The following is an 18,922-nucleotide window of genomic DNA, read 5'->3' as shown; positions in this document are numbered from 1 at the left end:
TATTTTATTTTATTTTATTTATTTATTTATTTAGTTATTTATTCATGAAAGACACAGAGGAGAGAGAGAGACAGAGACACAGGCAGGGGAGAAGCAGGCTCCATGCAGGGAGCCCGATGTGAGACTTGATTCTGGGACTCCAGGATCACACCCTGGGCCAAAGGCAGGCGCCAAACCACTGAGCCACCCAGGAATTCTCAAATCTTTTTAAAAAAGGAAAGAAAGAGAACATACTTTTAAGAATTCCTCAAAAAAATAAAAAAATAAAAATGCCTAAAGTTGCTTTCATTTTATCTGTCCCCAAGAGTATAAATTATTTACATCCTAATGTACAAGTTTACACACGTCAGATAACAAAAGTTCTATCTGTCGTGTGCATCAGACTTTTACAGCAAACGGAATTTTAAGTACTGCACTAGGCAGTAAAATCTCCAGTTTCCCTCAACCCTGCCAGGTCTTTCGCTCTGCAACTACAGAAGCTTTGCCAGTTAGTTACTGCTGAGCTGCTGCACCCTGAAGTCTGGTGGGTTAATAGCATGAGCTATAGAGCTCATCTGCTTCAAGTCCTACTTCCCAGCCTTTGACCTTGGGCAAACTATATTACTTAACTACCCTGAGCCTTATTTTTCTTATTTACAAATCATAGGAAATGTTCAATTCATTGGATAGTCATGGAGAACCAATAACAGCACTTGCAAAGCACCTACCACAAAGCATCGTATAAATGCACCTCCTCAGTAAATGGTGTTAACCTCTTTATTATTGAAGTAACTTTGGGATTCAATCTTAGGCTTAGCCCTTATTTACCAGTGGGATTTGCACCTCCTCAGAACCCTAGAATGTTTTAATTTTTTATTTTTTATTTTTTTTTTAATTTATGATAGTCACAGAGAGAAAGAGAGAGAGAGGCAGAGACACAGGCAGAGGGAGAAGCAGGCTCCATGCACCGGGAGCCCAACGTGGGATTTGATCTCAGGATTGCGCCCTGGGCCAAAGGCAGGCGCCAAACCGCTGCGCCACCCAGGGATCCCCCCCCCCTTTTTTTTTTTTTTTAAATTTATGAACCCTAGAATGTTAAAGCTAGAAGGGATTTAGCATTATCATCTTGTATGATGGTTTTCAAACGCTGGTTTTTTGGGGCAGGTGGTCCTAGGGTTTCTTTGAGTTCCCTTGGGGACTAGCAGAGCTCTGAGCCACCCACACCTGCCTGAGCCAGCAGAAGCAGGAATGCTTTTATCTGTTTTGCACAGTAGAATGCTGTGTAAGATTTCATCTGGGAAAAGAATTTAACTCCTTAAAAAAAGCTGTAAGAAGAAAAAATCATCACTGATTTAATATAATATGTTCTTTATACCGACAAGCAAACAAGCCCACTGACTTGCACAAGGTCACGCAGTGAATTTATGGCAGAGCTAAGGTTCTCCCTTAATTCCCAGAACATACATTAAGCAAAATAGTAATGAAGTCATTTTCTGTAGATGGTTTTAGAAGCTGATTGGTATTTCACTGATTAGCGTCTCTTTTGCCCTTGAGACATTTCCTTTGTGATAGTATATCAGGTTTTTCTTTTGACAAAGACTAGTATGTCCTATACTGAAATAACTGATACAGCCCTGAGATACCTGTTATAGCTTTAGCCTGTTCATTTAGCTTTTAAAATTTGGATTCTGTCCATCCTCATCCTTAAAATATCTGCAGAATAATCTACTGCTTTTTATTCCATGGTCATTGGCCCAGGCTAGGTTTTACCACTTCTTCCCTCCATATTCATTATTACACAGACTTCTTTTAGTGTCCTTGCCTCTTTTTTCTTTCACTGTTTCACACCATTACCAGAGTTCTCCTTCTCTCTCTCTCTCTTTTTTTTTTTTTAAGATTTTATTTATTCATGACAGACACACAGAGAGAGGCAGAGACATACGCAGAGGGAGAAGTAGGCTCCCTATGGGGAGCCTGATTGTGGGACTCAATCCCAGGACCAGGACCTGAGTTGAAGACAGACGCTCAACCGCTGAGCCACCAGGTGCTCCCAGAGTTCTCTTTCTAAAATAAAGAGCTCTGGATGCCTGGTTGGCTCAGCGGTTGAGCATCTGCCTTCTGCTTAGAATGTGATCCTAGAGTCCTAGGATCGAGTCCCACATCAGGCTCCCTGCATGGAGCCTGCTTTTCCTTTTGCCTGTGTCTCTGCCTCTCTCTTTCTGTGTTTCTCATGAATAAAAAAATAAAATCTTTTAAAAAAATAAAATACAGAGCTGATCTTGGTCAGTCCCTTTAAAAATGTTGGGGTGCTTGGAAGATCATGTGACTCTTGATCTCTGAGTTGTGAGTTCAAGACCCACATTGGGTGTAGAAATTATTTAAATAAATAAATAAACTTAAAGAAAAAGGTTAATGCCTCGCTTTGCTTTCGTTGTCTAGGTTTACTCTTCAGAATGGCATCTAAAGCTCTTCCCAAATGTGGTCCTCAGCTTCTCTTTCTTCTTAATGTTATTCACTCTTGTCGTATTGACATAATACTCTTACATTAAGTTTCCAGTTCTTCCAGGCACACTCCCATACTTTTCATCATACTCTTCCTTCTGTCTGGACTGCTCACCTCACTCCTCATTTTCAGCCTCAAATTTCACTTCCAAACAAGTCACCCTAACCTGCAGCTCTGTTCATCCCAGGGCCTGCAGAGTAGAGAGTCATTTTTCTATTTTTATGGTATCTTAATTTCTAAAATAGGTGATCATCTTTAAAAGCTTCCAAAATCAGGACAGTTGTTTGAAGTCTTATGGTGTTGAGTCCCAGAAAAATGATTCTACTGAATATGAGTACAGACTAGGATCATATGGGTCATACTGTCTCCCACAGGTGACCCCAAGGACATAAACCTTTCTTTTTCATTGCTTTGAAATGCTTTTGACAAAGAAAATGTTCTTTACATTGTTTTTAGAACAGATGTCATGGATATATATATATATATCCATATCCATCCCTTAAGCATGTCATGAAATACTTGCATATAATGGCGATGCTACTGCTACTTGGGTTGATTTTTCTAGAATGAGAATAGATATCTGGGAGCTCTAGCTATGCCCCCTTGTGGATCTCCTTTTGACTTCAGCTATGGAACAGAAATAACCTAATTGGCTCAACATGACAGAATCTTTGTAAAATGATAACCTGAGTCTGGAAACCCATATTATGGTTTTATCTTTTTTATGATAACGGTGATTTCTGAAAACAGTAATTTCATCTACTTGATTTCTGTATGAATAATTTAAATAACTTTTTGTTTCATCTAGATTGTCTTACAAGGACATGCAACAAGAGTAACTGCTAAGTCCCAGCAGAGTGGAGAAAAGGCATTTCGATGTGAATATGATGGATGTGGAAAATTATATACAACAGCTCATCATCTTAAGGTATATATATATATATATATAGGAAATGCTGTATTTAGTTATGACAATACCTAGGACATTAAATGCCAAAATAATGCCAGTGCCATTATTTTTCCTCACTTATCAAGATATAGACACACACACTTATACATGGGCCACGCAAAACCCTATGCAGATTTTAGAAACTGTCAATTCTTTGAGAGCTTGGACTATGTGTTCTTTATCTCTGTCTTCCTAATGTCTGCCATACTTCCTGGCAGATGGTAGGTACTCTATATATTTGAATATATTTTTTTGTCAGATGTGAAATTTATAAAGTTTTATGAGAGATGTGTGTGTAATCATTCTGTTAATAGTGATCTGGTGAAATCTAGCAGAAGTTGGTGTTAATTTGCCCTTTCTTTCAAATATACAGGCCAAGTATTTTGATTGCAGCTAAACACAACATTCCACGGCACAGTAGCTAACACTTATACTGAATAACTTACAGAGGGTCAGGAGGTGGGCATTTAGCATATTTGGAGTAGCAGCCCTAGAGCCCACCCCCATTACTTACTGGTATGTAACCTTGACATGTTACTTGGTGTCTTAGTGTCTCATTTTCCTTATGATAAAAGCACCTCCCTCACAGAGTGGTTGTGAGAAATAATTAAGGAAGTTATACGCTGGTTTTTGACTGCATGAGAGGTTGTTCAGAGGTCAACTGTAATTCAGCAGAGGGAGAAAAATAGGTCTCTCTTGAGACCATCTACATGAGGAATGCCTACAGGAAATAGAATCATGCCTGCATTTTAATGACAGGTCCATGAGAGATCACACACGGGAGACCGGCCCTATCAGTGTGAGCATCTAGGCTGTGGGAAAGCATTTGCAACAGGTAAAGATATGACTTTTCTTTATTTCATGGTTCCATTTAGGGAGCAAGCAGAGACTGGCCAGGGGCAGAAACTGACCCCTTGCCTTGGTCTGAATTAGTGGATGCACAATGACCAGTTTTTCAGTCTCTCCCTTAACTTTCTCTTGTCCTGCTTGCTCTATTCTCTCTCTCTGTTCTCGCTCTCTCTCTTTCCATTTTTCTCCTCAGGCCTATTTCTGCCTACTATGTTTGGTGTTTCACTCCACATTCTACTTTCTTTTAGCAGAAAAGTAAAAGCTAAGCATTAGAAGCTGACACAGAATTTAATGTTAGGATAGACCTGGGGGAACCATGAGCAACTGGCACTTTGCAGGGCTTGGGGCTTTCCTGGGTTATATCCAGCAGGGCCAGGACTGGTACCAGGCCTCCTGACTTCCACCCTATTCCTCATTTAATGTCTCAATTCTACTTCAGGCTTTTGGAGTATGAGTTGTGAACATCTAGTAAGATTGGGGCACTTTAAAAAAGGAAACACATATAACCTCTTCTAGACAGAGATGAACTATTGAATTTCCAACATGGCAGTCCTTAGCTGTCATACTCTTGTACAGTATTAATAGTTGTTTTGTTGCGTTTGCCTAGTATTATATCCGTGGTGTTTACTGTATTTTTCAGTAGTTTAATCTAAACTACTAAACAGTGCATGCTTAGAGGGGTCTCATGTCATTAAATTCCTTTTAAATTTTTCTTAAAGGTTATGGACTAAAAAGTCATGTCAGAACTCATACAGGAGAAAAGCCATACCGATGTTCAGAAGATAATTGTACTAAGTCTTTCAAAACTTCAGGAGATCTACAGAAACATATCAGAACTCATACAGGTACTAGTGTGAACAAATACCATATCTAGGTCAGGATTGATTGAAAGCCAGGAATTTTGTTTTGTTTTGTTTTTTAATTTTATTTATCAGCATGCGTGTGTGCTCATGAGGGGGGAGGTGGGGAAGTGGCAGAGGGAGAGGGCAAGGGACAGACTCCTCGATAAGCCATGAGTGCAGGGCCCCATGTGGAGCTTGATCCCAGGACCCTGAGATCATGACCGAAACCGAAGTCAGCAACTTAACTGTGAGTCACCCAGGCACCCTGAATTTAGGAATTCTTAATCTGCAGGGAAAGGACTTGGGGAAGGAGTCTCTGGAATTTTCAGAGTTAGATTCAAGGGTTTCTCTTAAACTCTTAAAATTCTGTGCACCTTACCATTTGTGCATGTGTATACTCCTTTCCAGAATGAGGGCCCATAATCTGGTTAGATTCTCCAAGGAGTGGTGGAGCACCTGGGTGGCTTAGTTGGTTAAGTATCTGACTCTTTTTTTTTTTTTTTAAAGATTTTATTTATTTATTCATGATAGACATAGAGAGAGAGAGCGAGATAGAGACACAGGCAGAGGGAGAAGCAGGCTCCATGCCGGGAGCCCGACGCAGGACTCCATCCTGAGACTCCAGGATCGCACCCTGTGCCGAAGGCAGGCGCTAAACCGCTGAGCCACCCAGGGATCCCCCAGAAATGTTTTATTTTTATTTTTATTTTTTTTTAATTTTTTTAATTTTTTAATTTATGATAGTCACAGAGAGAGAGAGAGAGAGAGAGAGAGAGAGAGAGAGGCAGAGACACAGGCAGAGGGAGAAGCAGGCTCCATGCACCGGGAGCCCGACGTGAGATTCGATCCCGGGTCTCCAGGATCGCTCCCTGGGCCAAAGGCAGGCGCCAAACCGCTGCGCCACCCAGGGATCCCTATTTTTATTTTTTTTTAAAGATTTTATTTATTTTTTTCATGAGAGACGGGGGGGGGCGTGGGGTGGGCAAAGACACAGGCAGAGGGAGAAGCAGGCTTCATGTAGGGAGCCTGATGTGGGACTCCCATCCTGGGTCTGCACGATCAGGCCCTACTGAAGGTGGCGCTAAACCGCTGAGCCACCTGGGCTGCCCCCCTACTAATGTTTTAAACATAGTATAACTTTATCCCCAGATACTTTTTTTTTTTTAAGATTTTATTTATTTGAGAGAGAGAGGAGCATGAGAAGGGAGAGATTCAGAGGGAGAAGCAGACTCCCCACTGAGCGGGGAGTCCGATGTGGAGGTCCATGCAGAGCTCCATCCTGGGACTCCAGGATAATGACCTGATCTGAAGGCCGACACTTAACTGACTAAACTACCCACCCAAGTGCCCCAATCCCCAGATACTTCTAAGTATTCTGAAATAGTTTAGCAAATTTCTACTGAGGACTTGTCTATCAAAGTTTAGCTTTTAGTTCAAATATGATCCCACATAGGCTTTGCTTTACAATGTTTAGGAACAAAGCCTTAATCTCTGCTTCTATTTCATCCATGTACTTATTTTTATCCATTGTTCTCAGGGGCAAATGTTTCCAAATTCCTGCAAATTCTATTTGGATTTGCTATATAATGTCAATCTGTTACATAAAAGTTACATAAAAACATAATCTAGTTCCATTAATATTTGGTCAAAACATTGGAATTGGAATTTCTTTGTTGTATTCATTTAGCAAACCACATATTCATGCATCAATTATTAAATCATGAATATTTTCATTGGTAAAAATGTTGGATTGAGTAAGGGGGCTTCAGGAGTGTTTATTACAAACACAAGTGATTTCAGAGCTAGGGTAGTCTGTATGACACCATGGGGATTGTTAGAATGCTGGATTCCTTATCACAGCATGTTAGAGCTGGGAAAACGTTAAGGGCATCAGGATTCAGAGAAGAGAAGGGACTTAGCTAAAACAAACTGTTTTCCTTAGGTTAACACATTGGAAAAAAGAAAAAACTTTCTCTAAAGAAAGGATCAGAGGTTCCTGCCTTTTTTTTTTTTAATTTATTCATTTTTTTATAATAAATTTATTTTTTATTGGTGTTCAGTTTGCCAACATACAGAATAACATACAGAATAACCCCTAGTTCGTTTCCCAGAGTTAGGAGTCTTTTTAATTTATTCATGAGAGACACAGCGGGAGACAGAGGCAGAGACACAAAGGCAGAGGGTGAAGCAGGCTCCCCAATGGGGAGGGCAATGCAGGAATCCATCCCAGGACCTGGGTTCATACCCTGAGCTGAAGGCATACGCTGGACTACTGAGCCACCCAGGCATCCTGGTTCCTGCTTCTTTATAAATGATTTCATACTTGAGGGAAGAAATATTTTGGAATGGTTTTTACCAGCAAGCAGAGTATAATTTTACTTAACCAAAAGAAAAATAACAAACTTTTATATCTATTTATTTACACACGTATTTTTTTTTTTTTTAACCACAAAAGTTGCTTGCTTAATTTGAGCTCAGCCTGAAAAGTACATATGGGAATCAAAACCAAAGGCTACATTTTCTGCCTGACAGTTAAAAGCTAAAGGCCCTTTGGGTTCTGAGTTTGTGTAAAGCAAGTATGAAGAAAAAAATATAACTGGCAGAACAGACTTTTTCCTAAGCTTAGATTATGAGAATAGTAATATATTCAGCAAGTATATGTAATATGTGTTATGTGCTAGACGCCAGATTTTTTAAAAAACAAAAGTTTTTTCAAGGTATTACAGAATAAATAAAGTTAGGAGATAAGCTTTTGTGGGGATTCTAGGGTTGTGCAAATATAATTTTTTTCCAGTTTATCAAATTTTTTATTTTTATTTTTTGTTCAAATCTAATTCTTGACTTTTTCTTTTATATTTCTTTATGATTTTCTTTCTCTGCTTTTCTCAGATCATTTTTTCATATGCCCACCTGAATGACTCCATCTTGGAAAGTCATGCAGTCAGTGATGAGTTTTTTTTTTTTTTTTTTTTTTTTCAGTGATGAGTTTTGAACAATATTCAACTTTCCCTACAGAAATTTATTTCTTCATTCATTCATTCATTCATTCATTCATTCATGAGAGACACACAGAGAGAGAGAGGCAGAGACACAGGCAGAGGGAGAAGAAGCAGGCTCCATGCAGGGAGCCTGACGTGGGACTCGATCCCGGAACTCCAGGATCACGTCCCAGGCTGCAGCAGGTGCTAATCCGCTGAGCCACCCTGGCTGCCCTCCCTACAGAAATTTAAATTTGGAGTAGAAGATGCTACTTACAGGGGGGGAAAAAGAAAAAAAAAAACCCTGAAAGGGAAGCCCAGTACAGGAAACCTAGAGTCTTAAGCATGCTTGTAGGCAGAATTGAAGGATAAGACATTTCGCTTTTCTGTGTATTTTTATACCATTTAACTTACTTCTTTTTGTAATTGCAGGAGAAAGGCCCTTTAAATGTCCCTTTGAAGGCTGTGGTCGGTCTTTTACAACATCAAATATCAGAAAAGTGCATATTAGGACACACACAGGAGAAAGACCTTATTACTGCACAGAACCAGGATGTGGGCGGGCATTTGCCAGTGCAACCAATTATAAAAATCACGTGAGAATACACACAGGTAACAGTCTCTGATTTCTTTGTCTTCTGTCTTTCTTCTATAAACCATTTTTCAGTAACTCCTTCCCTCCTCCTTCTACCACCTGGCATAGTGGAGGGGTAATCACACAACTTAAAAAAAATACAACTTCACATTAGCATTTATGCATTCATTTATTCAGCAGACAGTTAACTGAACACCTGTTGTGTGTTTCCCTGCCAGGCATCCAAGACACAGAGAGAGAGAAGACATTGTCAAGGGCAGTTGAATTGGGGAGAGATGAACTATACTTCAGTAAAAATGAATAAATAAATTCATTAATCAAAGTATGTGATTTACTGTTATTTAGTATATTCACAGGGTTGTACAACCGTGACCACAGTCCAATTTTAGAACATTCTCATTCCATCTAAAAGAAACTTCATACTTATTAGCAGTCTTCTTTCACCTGCATCCCCCAGCCATAAGCAGTCATCATTCTGTACTTATGGTTTTGCCCATTTCTGGACATTTGCTACAGATAGAATCGCGTAACGTGGTGTTTTTCATAGGTCATCTTTCACTTAGCATAATGTTTTGAGGTTCAGCCATGTCACAGCTTATATCAGTAGTTTTTTCCTTTTAATTATTGAATAGTAATAATAGTAATATATAATATAATATATATTATATATAATAATAGTAATTATATGAATGTATCACATTTTATTTATTCATTCAACAGTGGCTTTCACTTTGGCTGTTAGGAATAAGGCTGCTATGAGTATTCACTACTAGTTTTTGTGTGAATTATGTTTTCATTTCTCTTGGGTATATACTTAAGAGTGGAATTGCTGGCTCATATGGTAACTGTGTTTAACATTTTGAGGAACTTCCAAACTGTTTTTCACAGTGGCTGCATCATTTTACAGTCTCTCCAGCAAAGTGTGAGTGCTCCAGTTTCTCCACAGCACAGCTAACATTATCTGTCGTTTTGATTATAGCCATCCTAACAAGTGTGAAATGGGATCTATCTCACTGTCCTTTTGATTTGCATTTTCCTGACGTGCTAAAGATGTTGAGCTTCTTTTTCAGTGCTTCCTGACCATTTGTAGGTCTTCGGAGAAATGTCTACTCAGATCCTTTGCCCATTTTTCATATTTCGTTCTTTTTAGAGTTGTAAGAATACTTTATTATATTCTGGATACAAATCCCTTATCAGATATTTGATTTACAGATATTTTTTCCTTTTTTGTGGGTTGTCTTTTCACATCCTTGATGGTATCATTTTCAGTACAAAGGTTTTTAATTTCAGTGCTGCACTCTGAGAATCTGTTTTTAATGGTTGGGAAGGGAAAGGCCAATGGGAGGCTAAGGCAGGATGTGCATTCGTTTTTCAAGAAGTTGTTTAATGCATTGTCTTGATTACTAGTATTAAGAGTAAGTTTGCAATCATTTAAAATTAAAAGACATTTTTACAGAATGGAACTTTAGTTGCAGTGTTTCCCTGGCTGCATTCCCTGGATCCCTGGGTATCTCTGGAAATCTTTTCAGGGATCTACAATAATCCCTTCCCTTTGGAGAGAGTACATTAACAAATTTTAATATGTCTATGGGCAGAGAAGAAGCTTTAAGAGGATTTAAAGACCATTTGAGTTTTTTTTGTTTTGTTTTGTTTTAAGATTTATTTATTTATTTATTCAGAGAGAGCGAGAGAGAGGCAGAGACACAGGCAGAGGGAGAAGCAGGCTCCATGCAGGAAGCCTGACGTGGGACTCCATCCATGGTCTCCAGGATCACACCCCGGGCTTCAGGTGGCGCTAAACCACTGCGCCACCCGGGCTGCCCCCCATTTGTTTTTTTTAGAAAAAAAAATCACTCAGTCCATGTTATAGAAAGAAGTTAAAGGGAAATGAGACCAATAGCAAAGAAAATGAGGGCTGTTAGAATATTCAAAGTAAGTGGGCTAGAGAAATGAAAGACATTGAAGAGGTATCAGCAAGGGACTTGGTGACTCAGTTACTCAAACGAGGCATAAGAAGAACCTATCAATCTAGCTTATGTAATAGGTTAGATGCTATTGGTGAGACGGGGAGAGCAACTGTCAAAGGGAAGAGAATGCTGTCGGTTTGGAATCTATAGATCTCTGGATATCCCTCCCCCTAGAACTTTTACCAGCTGTATAACTGCCTTCATGCTTTGCAAAGTTTTTACGCAAAATTTATTATCCAAACTTAAAACCCACTATAACGAGTCTATGTGTGCATCCATTTTTATATGAAAGGAAAAAATTTTAAGTCGCACGTGAGTCTAAGTAAGAGAACATAGTCCTGAAGTCCTCTTTCCGATATAGTGTCCTATTTTATGCTTACGTTGTGTAATATGCATTATTGCCATCATGTTCCCTACATTATTAGTCTTCTCTAAGAAACTGGAGAAGCCTGTGAAAATCTAAGAGGCCTGGAAGATTAGAAGAAAAGTTATATTTTGTTACTATAATTTGCATTCCTTTTATATCTTTAAGATATTTGATTTTTAGATTATAGTACATATTTGTGGTGAAGGAAAACAAAATTCCTATCTGGTACTATATGGTATCATTGTGTTTACAAAAGTATACCTACTGCTGACTTTACTGAATGTTAAGTAATTAGATAATTGGTGTTTGAAGTGCTTCATGTTATATAGACATTCTTGGTGGATTATAACACAGGTTCTTAAGAACCTTTGTATAATATTTGGGGAGATTGGCTGGGATTTTTAGATGGGCTGGGAAAACATTTCTCCCACTTAATGCAAATGGAATATAGACTCATTACCTGAAAGTTTACTGTTCCACATGTCTAACGGACAAATTACATTCCAGTAAAAGGGATGTCTACATTAAGTTTACCATACTGATCTTTGGAACATTTATATAGAGCAGTGTTCTTAAATGTGACTGCACATTGGATTCACTTTTTAAAAATAGACTTGTTCCCCATATTTTGTCTGCACAATTCTGACATCATTTTATGGGATGAGACCCAGGCATTAGTATATATTTAAAAAAAAAAAACCCAAGTCCAAATCAAATAACCCACCAACCAACCCAGGTCTTTTATATGTGTACATGATTGAGAATCATTGAAGTAGAGAGATGCAGTACTTAGTTATAATTTTTGGTCTGACCCAAGAGGTTGGTCTGGACTGGAAGAAAAGATTGGCTAATGATCATCAGGTAGATACAGTAAATGCCCACATTATGCTATAAATGAAGTGCAAAGATTCGGCCATGTAAAATGCAATCCATTCCTGCAGAGTTGGTTAGATAGATGCCCTAGTTGAGGCTATGGAAGGCTAGCAGACAGCTCCAAAACTTGTCAAATCCACTTCTATCCTGACTGTGGTTTGGTGCCACCTAGTGGTGGTTTCTATTCCAGCCTAAATATCAACGGGGCAGGTTTTCTGTTGGAATTGCCTACCATTTCCCTGCCTGGCCTTGGCCTCAACACATCTCTCCCATAATCATTCACCAAGATAAGAACTTTAACCTGCCCTGTTTTGAGAGTGTAGACTGGGCAGAGGAAGGAAGCAATTTCCAAATACTTTATGCTGAAGACTTATGTTACAGATTACATTAGTGTGAGGTTTTACTATTTATGGATGGTTTTACTGTATTTAGAGCCATGCAAGAAAATACAGTTACCCAAGGAAGGTACAAGATGAGAATAAAGACATGCACGTGTATGCACACATGCATATGCACATTTTAGAAATGGAATGTCCTTTTAGGTTTACCAAAGTGTCCAAACTCTTTCTAGTAGACAATCTTTTTTTTTATTGTCCTTATAAAAACCCTTAGGGAAAGCTGCATTTGTTATAGTAATAATTTTACTTATTGTTATTTTTAATATAGGATTATTAACATCGAGCTGTCTAGTTATAGTTAATAATAAATTAGTTTTATCAAAGCTTACAGTAAACTGGGCAACATTTCCTTTCTCATCCCTTAAAATTAAGGGAAAAGTGGTATTCAGGCATGAGTTAAGACTCAGAATGTGGACTACCTTTTGAGCTAAGATGAAACCATAGTTAGGGAGTGTTTTCTTGTGTTCTGCCTCATGGCAGTATAGGATGAGATCTGACAACTACCAATTTTGCCATTAGAGGCTATTTTCCCCCATGGAAGGAATGCAGTGATATGCCTTCATATGTAAAAGTTGTTTTTTGTGTATGTGTGTGTTCTTTCCTTAGGTGAAAAGCCATATGTTTGTACAGTCCCTGGGTGTGACAAAAGGTTTACAGAATATTCCAGTTTGTACAAACATCATGTTGTTCACACTCATTCCAAACCATACAACTGTAACCACTGTGGGAAGACCTACAAGCAGATCTCCACGCTGGCCATGCACAAGCGGACGGCCCACAATGACACTGAGCCCATTGAGGAAGAGCAGGAGGCCTTCTTTGAGCCTCCTCCAGGTGAGCATTCTTTCCAGTAGATCTGTCTCTGTGTTGGGGACTCAACATCCATCATAATTTATGATTCATAGCATTTTCTCAGATGACAGTTTCATTCACAAAATCACACAGACCTATAATTTATAACTGTAAAAAGTGCTATCAAAGAAAGGGACTTCGTGCTCTGGGATGTTTAAAAAGGGAAGTTGGTCTAGTCTGGGAGGTGTTTTTATTGTGGTTTTGGTTTTTTTATTTTGTTTTTTTCCCTGTTTAGTTCTCTAATTGAACAGAAGGATTGGGGGGAGTGCCTGGGTGGTTTAGTGGTAGAGCATCTGCCTTTGGCTCAGGTCGTGATCTGGGGTCCTGGGATCGAATCCTACATCAGGCTCCCAGTAGAGAGCCTGCTTCTCCCTCTGCCTGTGTCTCTGCCTCTCTCTTTCTCTGTGTCTCTCATGAATAATAAGTAAAATCTTTAAAAAAAAAAAAAAAAAGAAGTCTTGGGAAAAAATATGTTAGAGGGTTACATTCTGTGATTTCAGTTAGATAGCATAGGTAAGTAGGTAAAGGTTTTCTAAAAAACAAAACATAGGCTGTCCTACTGTTTCGCTGATTACCTTCTAAATGAAGTAGATTTGAAAATTAAATCATATTTTCCCACTCTTATATTAAAGTGTTGAAAAACACTTTAGTGAAAGAAGTTGGCTGGAGAATAAGGGAAAGAACAGATCACTCACTACCTGCTGAAGTCATTCCCTGTAGTCCTAATTTGTCTTTTTAGACATTTGCCACATGATAGAAGGTAACAACTCTTTCAGTCCTGGATGCTGTATTTCTAGCACTGTAAGTGTGCATGATTAGATATTCCTGCAACTGCTGGATCCTTGCAGTTAGGAGGCAGGCTTTGTTGTTTTTTTTTTTTAAACCTTTATTTATTTATTCATAGAGACACACAGAGAGAGAGAGGCAGAGATACAGGCAGAGGGAGAAGCAGGCTCCACGCAGAGAGCCTGACGTGGGACTTGATCCAGGGTCTCCAGGATCACGCCCTGGGCTGCAGGCGGCGCTAAACCGCTACGCCACCGGGGCTACCCCAAGGCTTTGTTTTTTTAAACCAGTTTTAATGATGACAAGCTCAGGTTTTAAAATTCTTTTTTAAGCAGCTTCAGTCTCTTCCTGAAAAGTTACTCTTTCAGATAGTCTGAATTTCTTGTATTCTAGAAAATAGTGTAATATAATAACAATACACATTTTGTTAAAGGAATAATAAATTAAGATTGTTTTTCCAAGAATAGGGATGGGTTTGTGTTCCTTTCCTCTCCTATGATTCTCGAGGTTTTGTAGCCCATTGGGATAATAGTATATAAATAGCTGTGACACAGAACAGACAGACGTGAAGTAATGACTGCCATGGAGATTACACCACCATGACCAGAGCCATATGAGTGCAGTGGCAGCCACTAACTTTGAGAAGTACTCTTAAATTAGCATAAGTCCTTCCTTGAAGGGGGGAAAAAAAAAAACACCATATTTACCCTCTTTCTGGCTTCATGGGAGGTGGAAAGCAATAGAAGAGAGGGATCAGCAGGCCTCCTGGTTGCCAAGTATAGCAGTAATGGACTGTTGAAATTGCTGTTTACTTGCTGGTTCTTTATGAAATAAAGAAGTGGATGGGGGTTCCTGTTCTGTCCCTTATTAAATGATTAACCTTACTGCAAATAATATGCTATTACATTGTCTTTACACAATGTGCACATTGTGTACTGATGACTTGCAATCAATCATTTGTGTTAAAGAGTAAGTAATTTAGTATTAGTAGGTTCTGTTTACACACCATTCCGGTTTTGTGGTTAATGTTTATGAAGATTGTCTTATCATTTTTAACAGCTTCTTAAGTGACCACAAGTACTTAGTGCATTCTTGCCATGTTGAAAGGGTTACTTGCCAGGCAGCCTTTCTGTACAGTACCCACCCCTGCCTCCCATATCCCCCCCACCCCACACTACCCCAGCATACATGCACAGTATCACATAACTACTCCAATTAAGAATAAAAGAGGTCTCCCCAAATTAGAACTTCTTTTTAAAGATTTTATTTATTTATTTGAGAAAGAGAGCGAGCACAAGCAGAGGGAGGGGCAGAGAGAGAGGGAGAAACAGGCTCCCCACTGAGCATGGAGCCCAACCTCAGGCCCATCCCAGGACTGATCATGACTCATGTAGAAGTCAGACACTTAAACGACTGAGCCATCCAGGTGCCCTCAAAATTAGTACATTTAAATTTGATGTGGAAAGATATAGTTTGGTCAGCTTTGATTTGGTCTGGCTTTTTACTACAGTGGAGGTAGAAGAACTGGAAGGAGGTGCTGGAAGCCATTTTTATGATTTGGAATATAATATGTATACACTTTAATTTGTACAAGTATTTCTGACATATTTAAAATATGCTCTGTTTTCGAAATGCAAATCAAAACTACACTGTGGTATCACCTCACACCCGGCAGAATGGCTAAAATCAACAACACAAGGAACAATAGGTGTTGGCCAGGACATGGAAAAAAAACAACCTTCATCCACTGTTGGGAATGCAAACTGGTATAGCTACTGTGAAAAACAGTATGGAGGTTCCTCAGAAAGTTAAAAATAGAATTATCCTATGATCCAATTATCATATTACAGGGTATTTACCTAAAGAATACAAAAACAAGAGGGGCGCCTGGGTGACTCAGTTCATTGAGAATCCAACTCTTGATTTTGGCTCAGGTCATGATCTCAGGGTTGTGAGATTGAGCCCCATGCCAAGCTCCATGTTCATCACAGAGTCTACTTGAGATTCTCTCCCTCTGCCCCTCCTCCCACTCCAGCTTCCTTTCTCTCTCTCAAATGAAATCTTTAAAAAAAGAATAATTCAAAAGGATACATGCACTCTTATGTTTACAGCAGCATTATTTACAATAGCCAAGATAGGGAAGCAGCCTGTGTCCGTGAGTATTAGTCAGCTATAAAAAGGAATGAAATCTTGCCATTTACAATGACATGGATGGAGGTAGAGAGTATTATGCTAAGTGAAATAAGTGAGAGAAAGACAAATACCATGTGATTTCACTCATATGTGGAATTTAAGAAACAAAACAAATGAGCAAAGGGAAAAAAAGAGGGATAAACCAAGAAACATTCTTAACTATGCTGAGCAAACTGATGGTTACTGGTGGGGGGCAAGGTGGTGGTGGATGTGTTAAATAGGTGATGAGGATTAAGGAGGGCATTTGTGATGAGCACTGGGTGCTGTATGAAAGCATTGAATCACTATATCATACACTTGTAACTAGTATGACACTATATGTTAACTAACTGGAATTACAATTAAAAATTGGGAAAAAATATTCAAAGTGATTTTTTTAAAAAGGGAAAAATATCCTGTTTTCTAAACAACTTGGTTGGTTGGTCAAATAAATGATTCATTTGTTTTAAATAGGTCAAAATGAAGATGTTCTTAAAGGGTCCCAGATCACGTATGTTACAGGTGTGGAAGGGGATGATGTTGTGTCTACACAAGTAGCCACAGTAACCCAGTCGGGATTGAGTCAGCAAGTTACACTCATATCCCAGGACGGGACTCAGCATGTGAGTATCCACCAAAAGCCAAATAAATAATATTTCTCTGAACATAGGCATGGAAGGCAGGTTGGGCCCCAACTGAGGAAAGCCTTGAATATCAGCTTATAGACAGTGCTAAAGCTGAAGGTTTTCCAGTAGTCTGCTGTAAGAGACTACATACAGGTACATTAGGGGAGAGAGGATCCTAGTGACTCCAGTGTTCACATGGTGTTATTGGTAGAGTTCAGAGGTGATGTAATAAAAGGTCAGAGCCACAGAGAAATTGAGGGATTGAAAAGTAAAGGATCCATGAGAAAACATAATTCAGAGAAGGGCTAGGATTTAGTAGCTGATTAGATCCAGGAGGTGAGATTGAGAAACCGGCAGAGCCTTGGCTGAAGGAATGAGGATGTGATGGCATCATTAAAAGATCCTGGGAGGGGGATGCCTGGGTGGCTCTGCAGTTTGGTGCCTGCCTTCGGCCCAGGGTGTGATCCTAGGGACCCAGGATCAAGTCCCACATCAGGCTGCCTGCATGGAGCCTGCTTCTCTCTCATCCTGTGTCTATGCCTCTCTCTCTCTGTATCTCTCATGAATAAATAAATAAAATCTTAAAAAAAAAAGAGAGAGAGAGATCCTGGGAGGGGGGCTGCCTGGCTGGCTCAGTCAGTAGAGCATACAACTCTTGATCTTGTGGTTGTGAGTTCAGGCCCCACATTGAATATAGAGATGACTTAAAAAAAAAAAAAAAGATCCTGGGAAGTCAGCAATGGGCACAACTGTAAAATTTCCAGGGTATGGTTCTGTCCCTACCTGGAGTTAAGGAAGTTCACACAACTTACCTCCCAGAATCAATAGACCAAGTATCTTGATTTCCCCAGGGAAAGCAGTATAATGGTTTTTCTCTGAACCATTGTTTTCTAGATGCCACTAGCTTAAAATAATTCAGACTTGATTTCATTTTTAAGCTCCAACTGAGATTGTCTTAGTATCTGGTAGAAATAGGCATATGGAGCTCTTTATCCTCTTGTAACTGCCTCTTCCACAGGGAGCTCTCTCCTTCCCTGCTTCTCTCAGAGCTCACCTCCCATGATGAACCTGCCCTCTGTGTTGATAACTATTACTATGCTGATGTTAACTAGGAGGCAGAACATATTTAGGTTTGGAAAGTTCAGGGTACTTATGCCATCTCATTCATGCCCGTCCTCCTCACTTTTGACAGCACTAATTATGCTCACAGTAGTCTTTGTCCACTGATTGCCATGCAAGATTAAACATATTTACTAACCCAGTTTTAGTTTAGCATCAAGCCTAAGACTTTTTCTTGAATTAGATCAACACGACAGAGGCCCTCTTGAAGTCACCTCCCTCCCTCCTGACACAGGATAATTTCTCACTACAGCCTCCCCCGTCCCGCCCCCCCCCCCCCCCACGCCCCAAACAGATAAGGCAGTTTCTTTCATAAGAGGCAGCCTGTTCTGTTGCTGGATAATTCTATTGTTTATCAGACTGGAACCTACTGCTATGTCAGCCACTCCTGGCTCCTCTCTGACCAGATAAAATGAGCTTTATCCCCCTTCATGTTCCAAAAGAGCTGTTTTCCTTATCCCGATGTATTTTCTCCAGATGTAACCTTCCCATTTCCTTCAAGGATTAAATTTCTCTTCCATTCCTTTATAAAATTAAATAGCAGCTATTGAATTCTACCCAATGCCAGATATTTTTGTAGGCTGAGTGTGGGGAGTACAGAAAGTGGGGGTGGGTATCATAGTCTACTAGGAGAGAGATATTCCTAAGTGAACAATAACTTCTTATAATGATGGGTATATAATTGAGGGATGTGTAAAGTACAGCAGCAGTCTGGAGGAAGTAGTAAATGATTCTTCCTGAAGGAATCTTGGAAGCCATTATGGAGAGTGGCCATTTAGTTGGATCTTGAAGAATTTTCATGAGTCTGGCAGGCAGAGTGAAGGAAAGGGAGAAGTCACAAAGATATAACAATACGATACTCTGGGACAGCGAACAATTAGTTGTGGCTGGGAGTACCAGATGCTGGTTTGGATGTAGTGGAAGATGAGTCTGGAGAAGCCACATTGTGAAAGGTCATGAATGCCATGTAAGAAGTCTGAACTCTAGTGATGGGGGGAGGGGGGTCACTGGTGATTTAAGCAGGGAGCATAATAAAATTTATTTTCTTAGAAAGGTGTCTAAGGGGA

The 18,922-nt window shown here is 39.5% G+C and overlaps 1 protein-coding gene across 3 annotated transcripts in view; it reads left to right on the top strand.

The window, feature by feature from the left end:
* Positions 1 to 18,922, top strand: part of ZNF143 (zinc finger protein 143) — a 56,662-nt gene that overhangs the window by 27,409 nt on the left and 10,331 nt on the right. For all 3 annotated transcript variants that reach the window (XM_041730685.1, XM_041730684.1, XM_041730686.1), the window contains exons 8-13: positions 3,291 to 3,410; positions 4,191 to 4,266; positions 5,000 to 5,125; positions 8,533 to 8,712; positions 12,907 to 13,134; positions 16,585 to 16,733. In XM_041730685.1, coding sequence (XP_041586619.1) covers positions 3,291 to 3,410; positions 4,191 to 4,266; positions 5,000 to 5,125; positions 8,533 to 8,712; positions 12,907 to 13,134; positions 16,585 to 16,733 — 879 coding nt within the window. The remainder of the gene's footprint in view (positions 1 to 3,290; positions 3,411 to 4,190; positions 4,267 to 4,999; positions 5,126 to 8,532; positions 8,713 to 12,906; positions 13,135 to 16,584; positions 16,734 to 18,922) is intronic.

Source organism: Vulpes lagopus, chromosome 15, assembly GCF_018345385.1.
Source record: "Vulpes lagopus strain Blue_001 chromosome 15, ASM1834538v1, whole genome shotgun sequence".
Taxonomy (NCBI): domain Eukaryota; kingdom Metazoa; phylum Chordata; class Mammalia; order Carnivora; family Canidae; genus Vulpes; species Vulpes lagopus.
The sequence above is the reverse complement of the archived record's forward strand: the minus strand, read 5'-3'. Positions and strand labels throughout refer to the sequence as shown.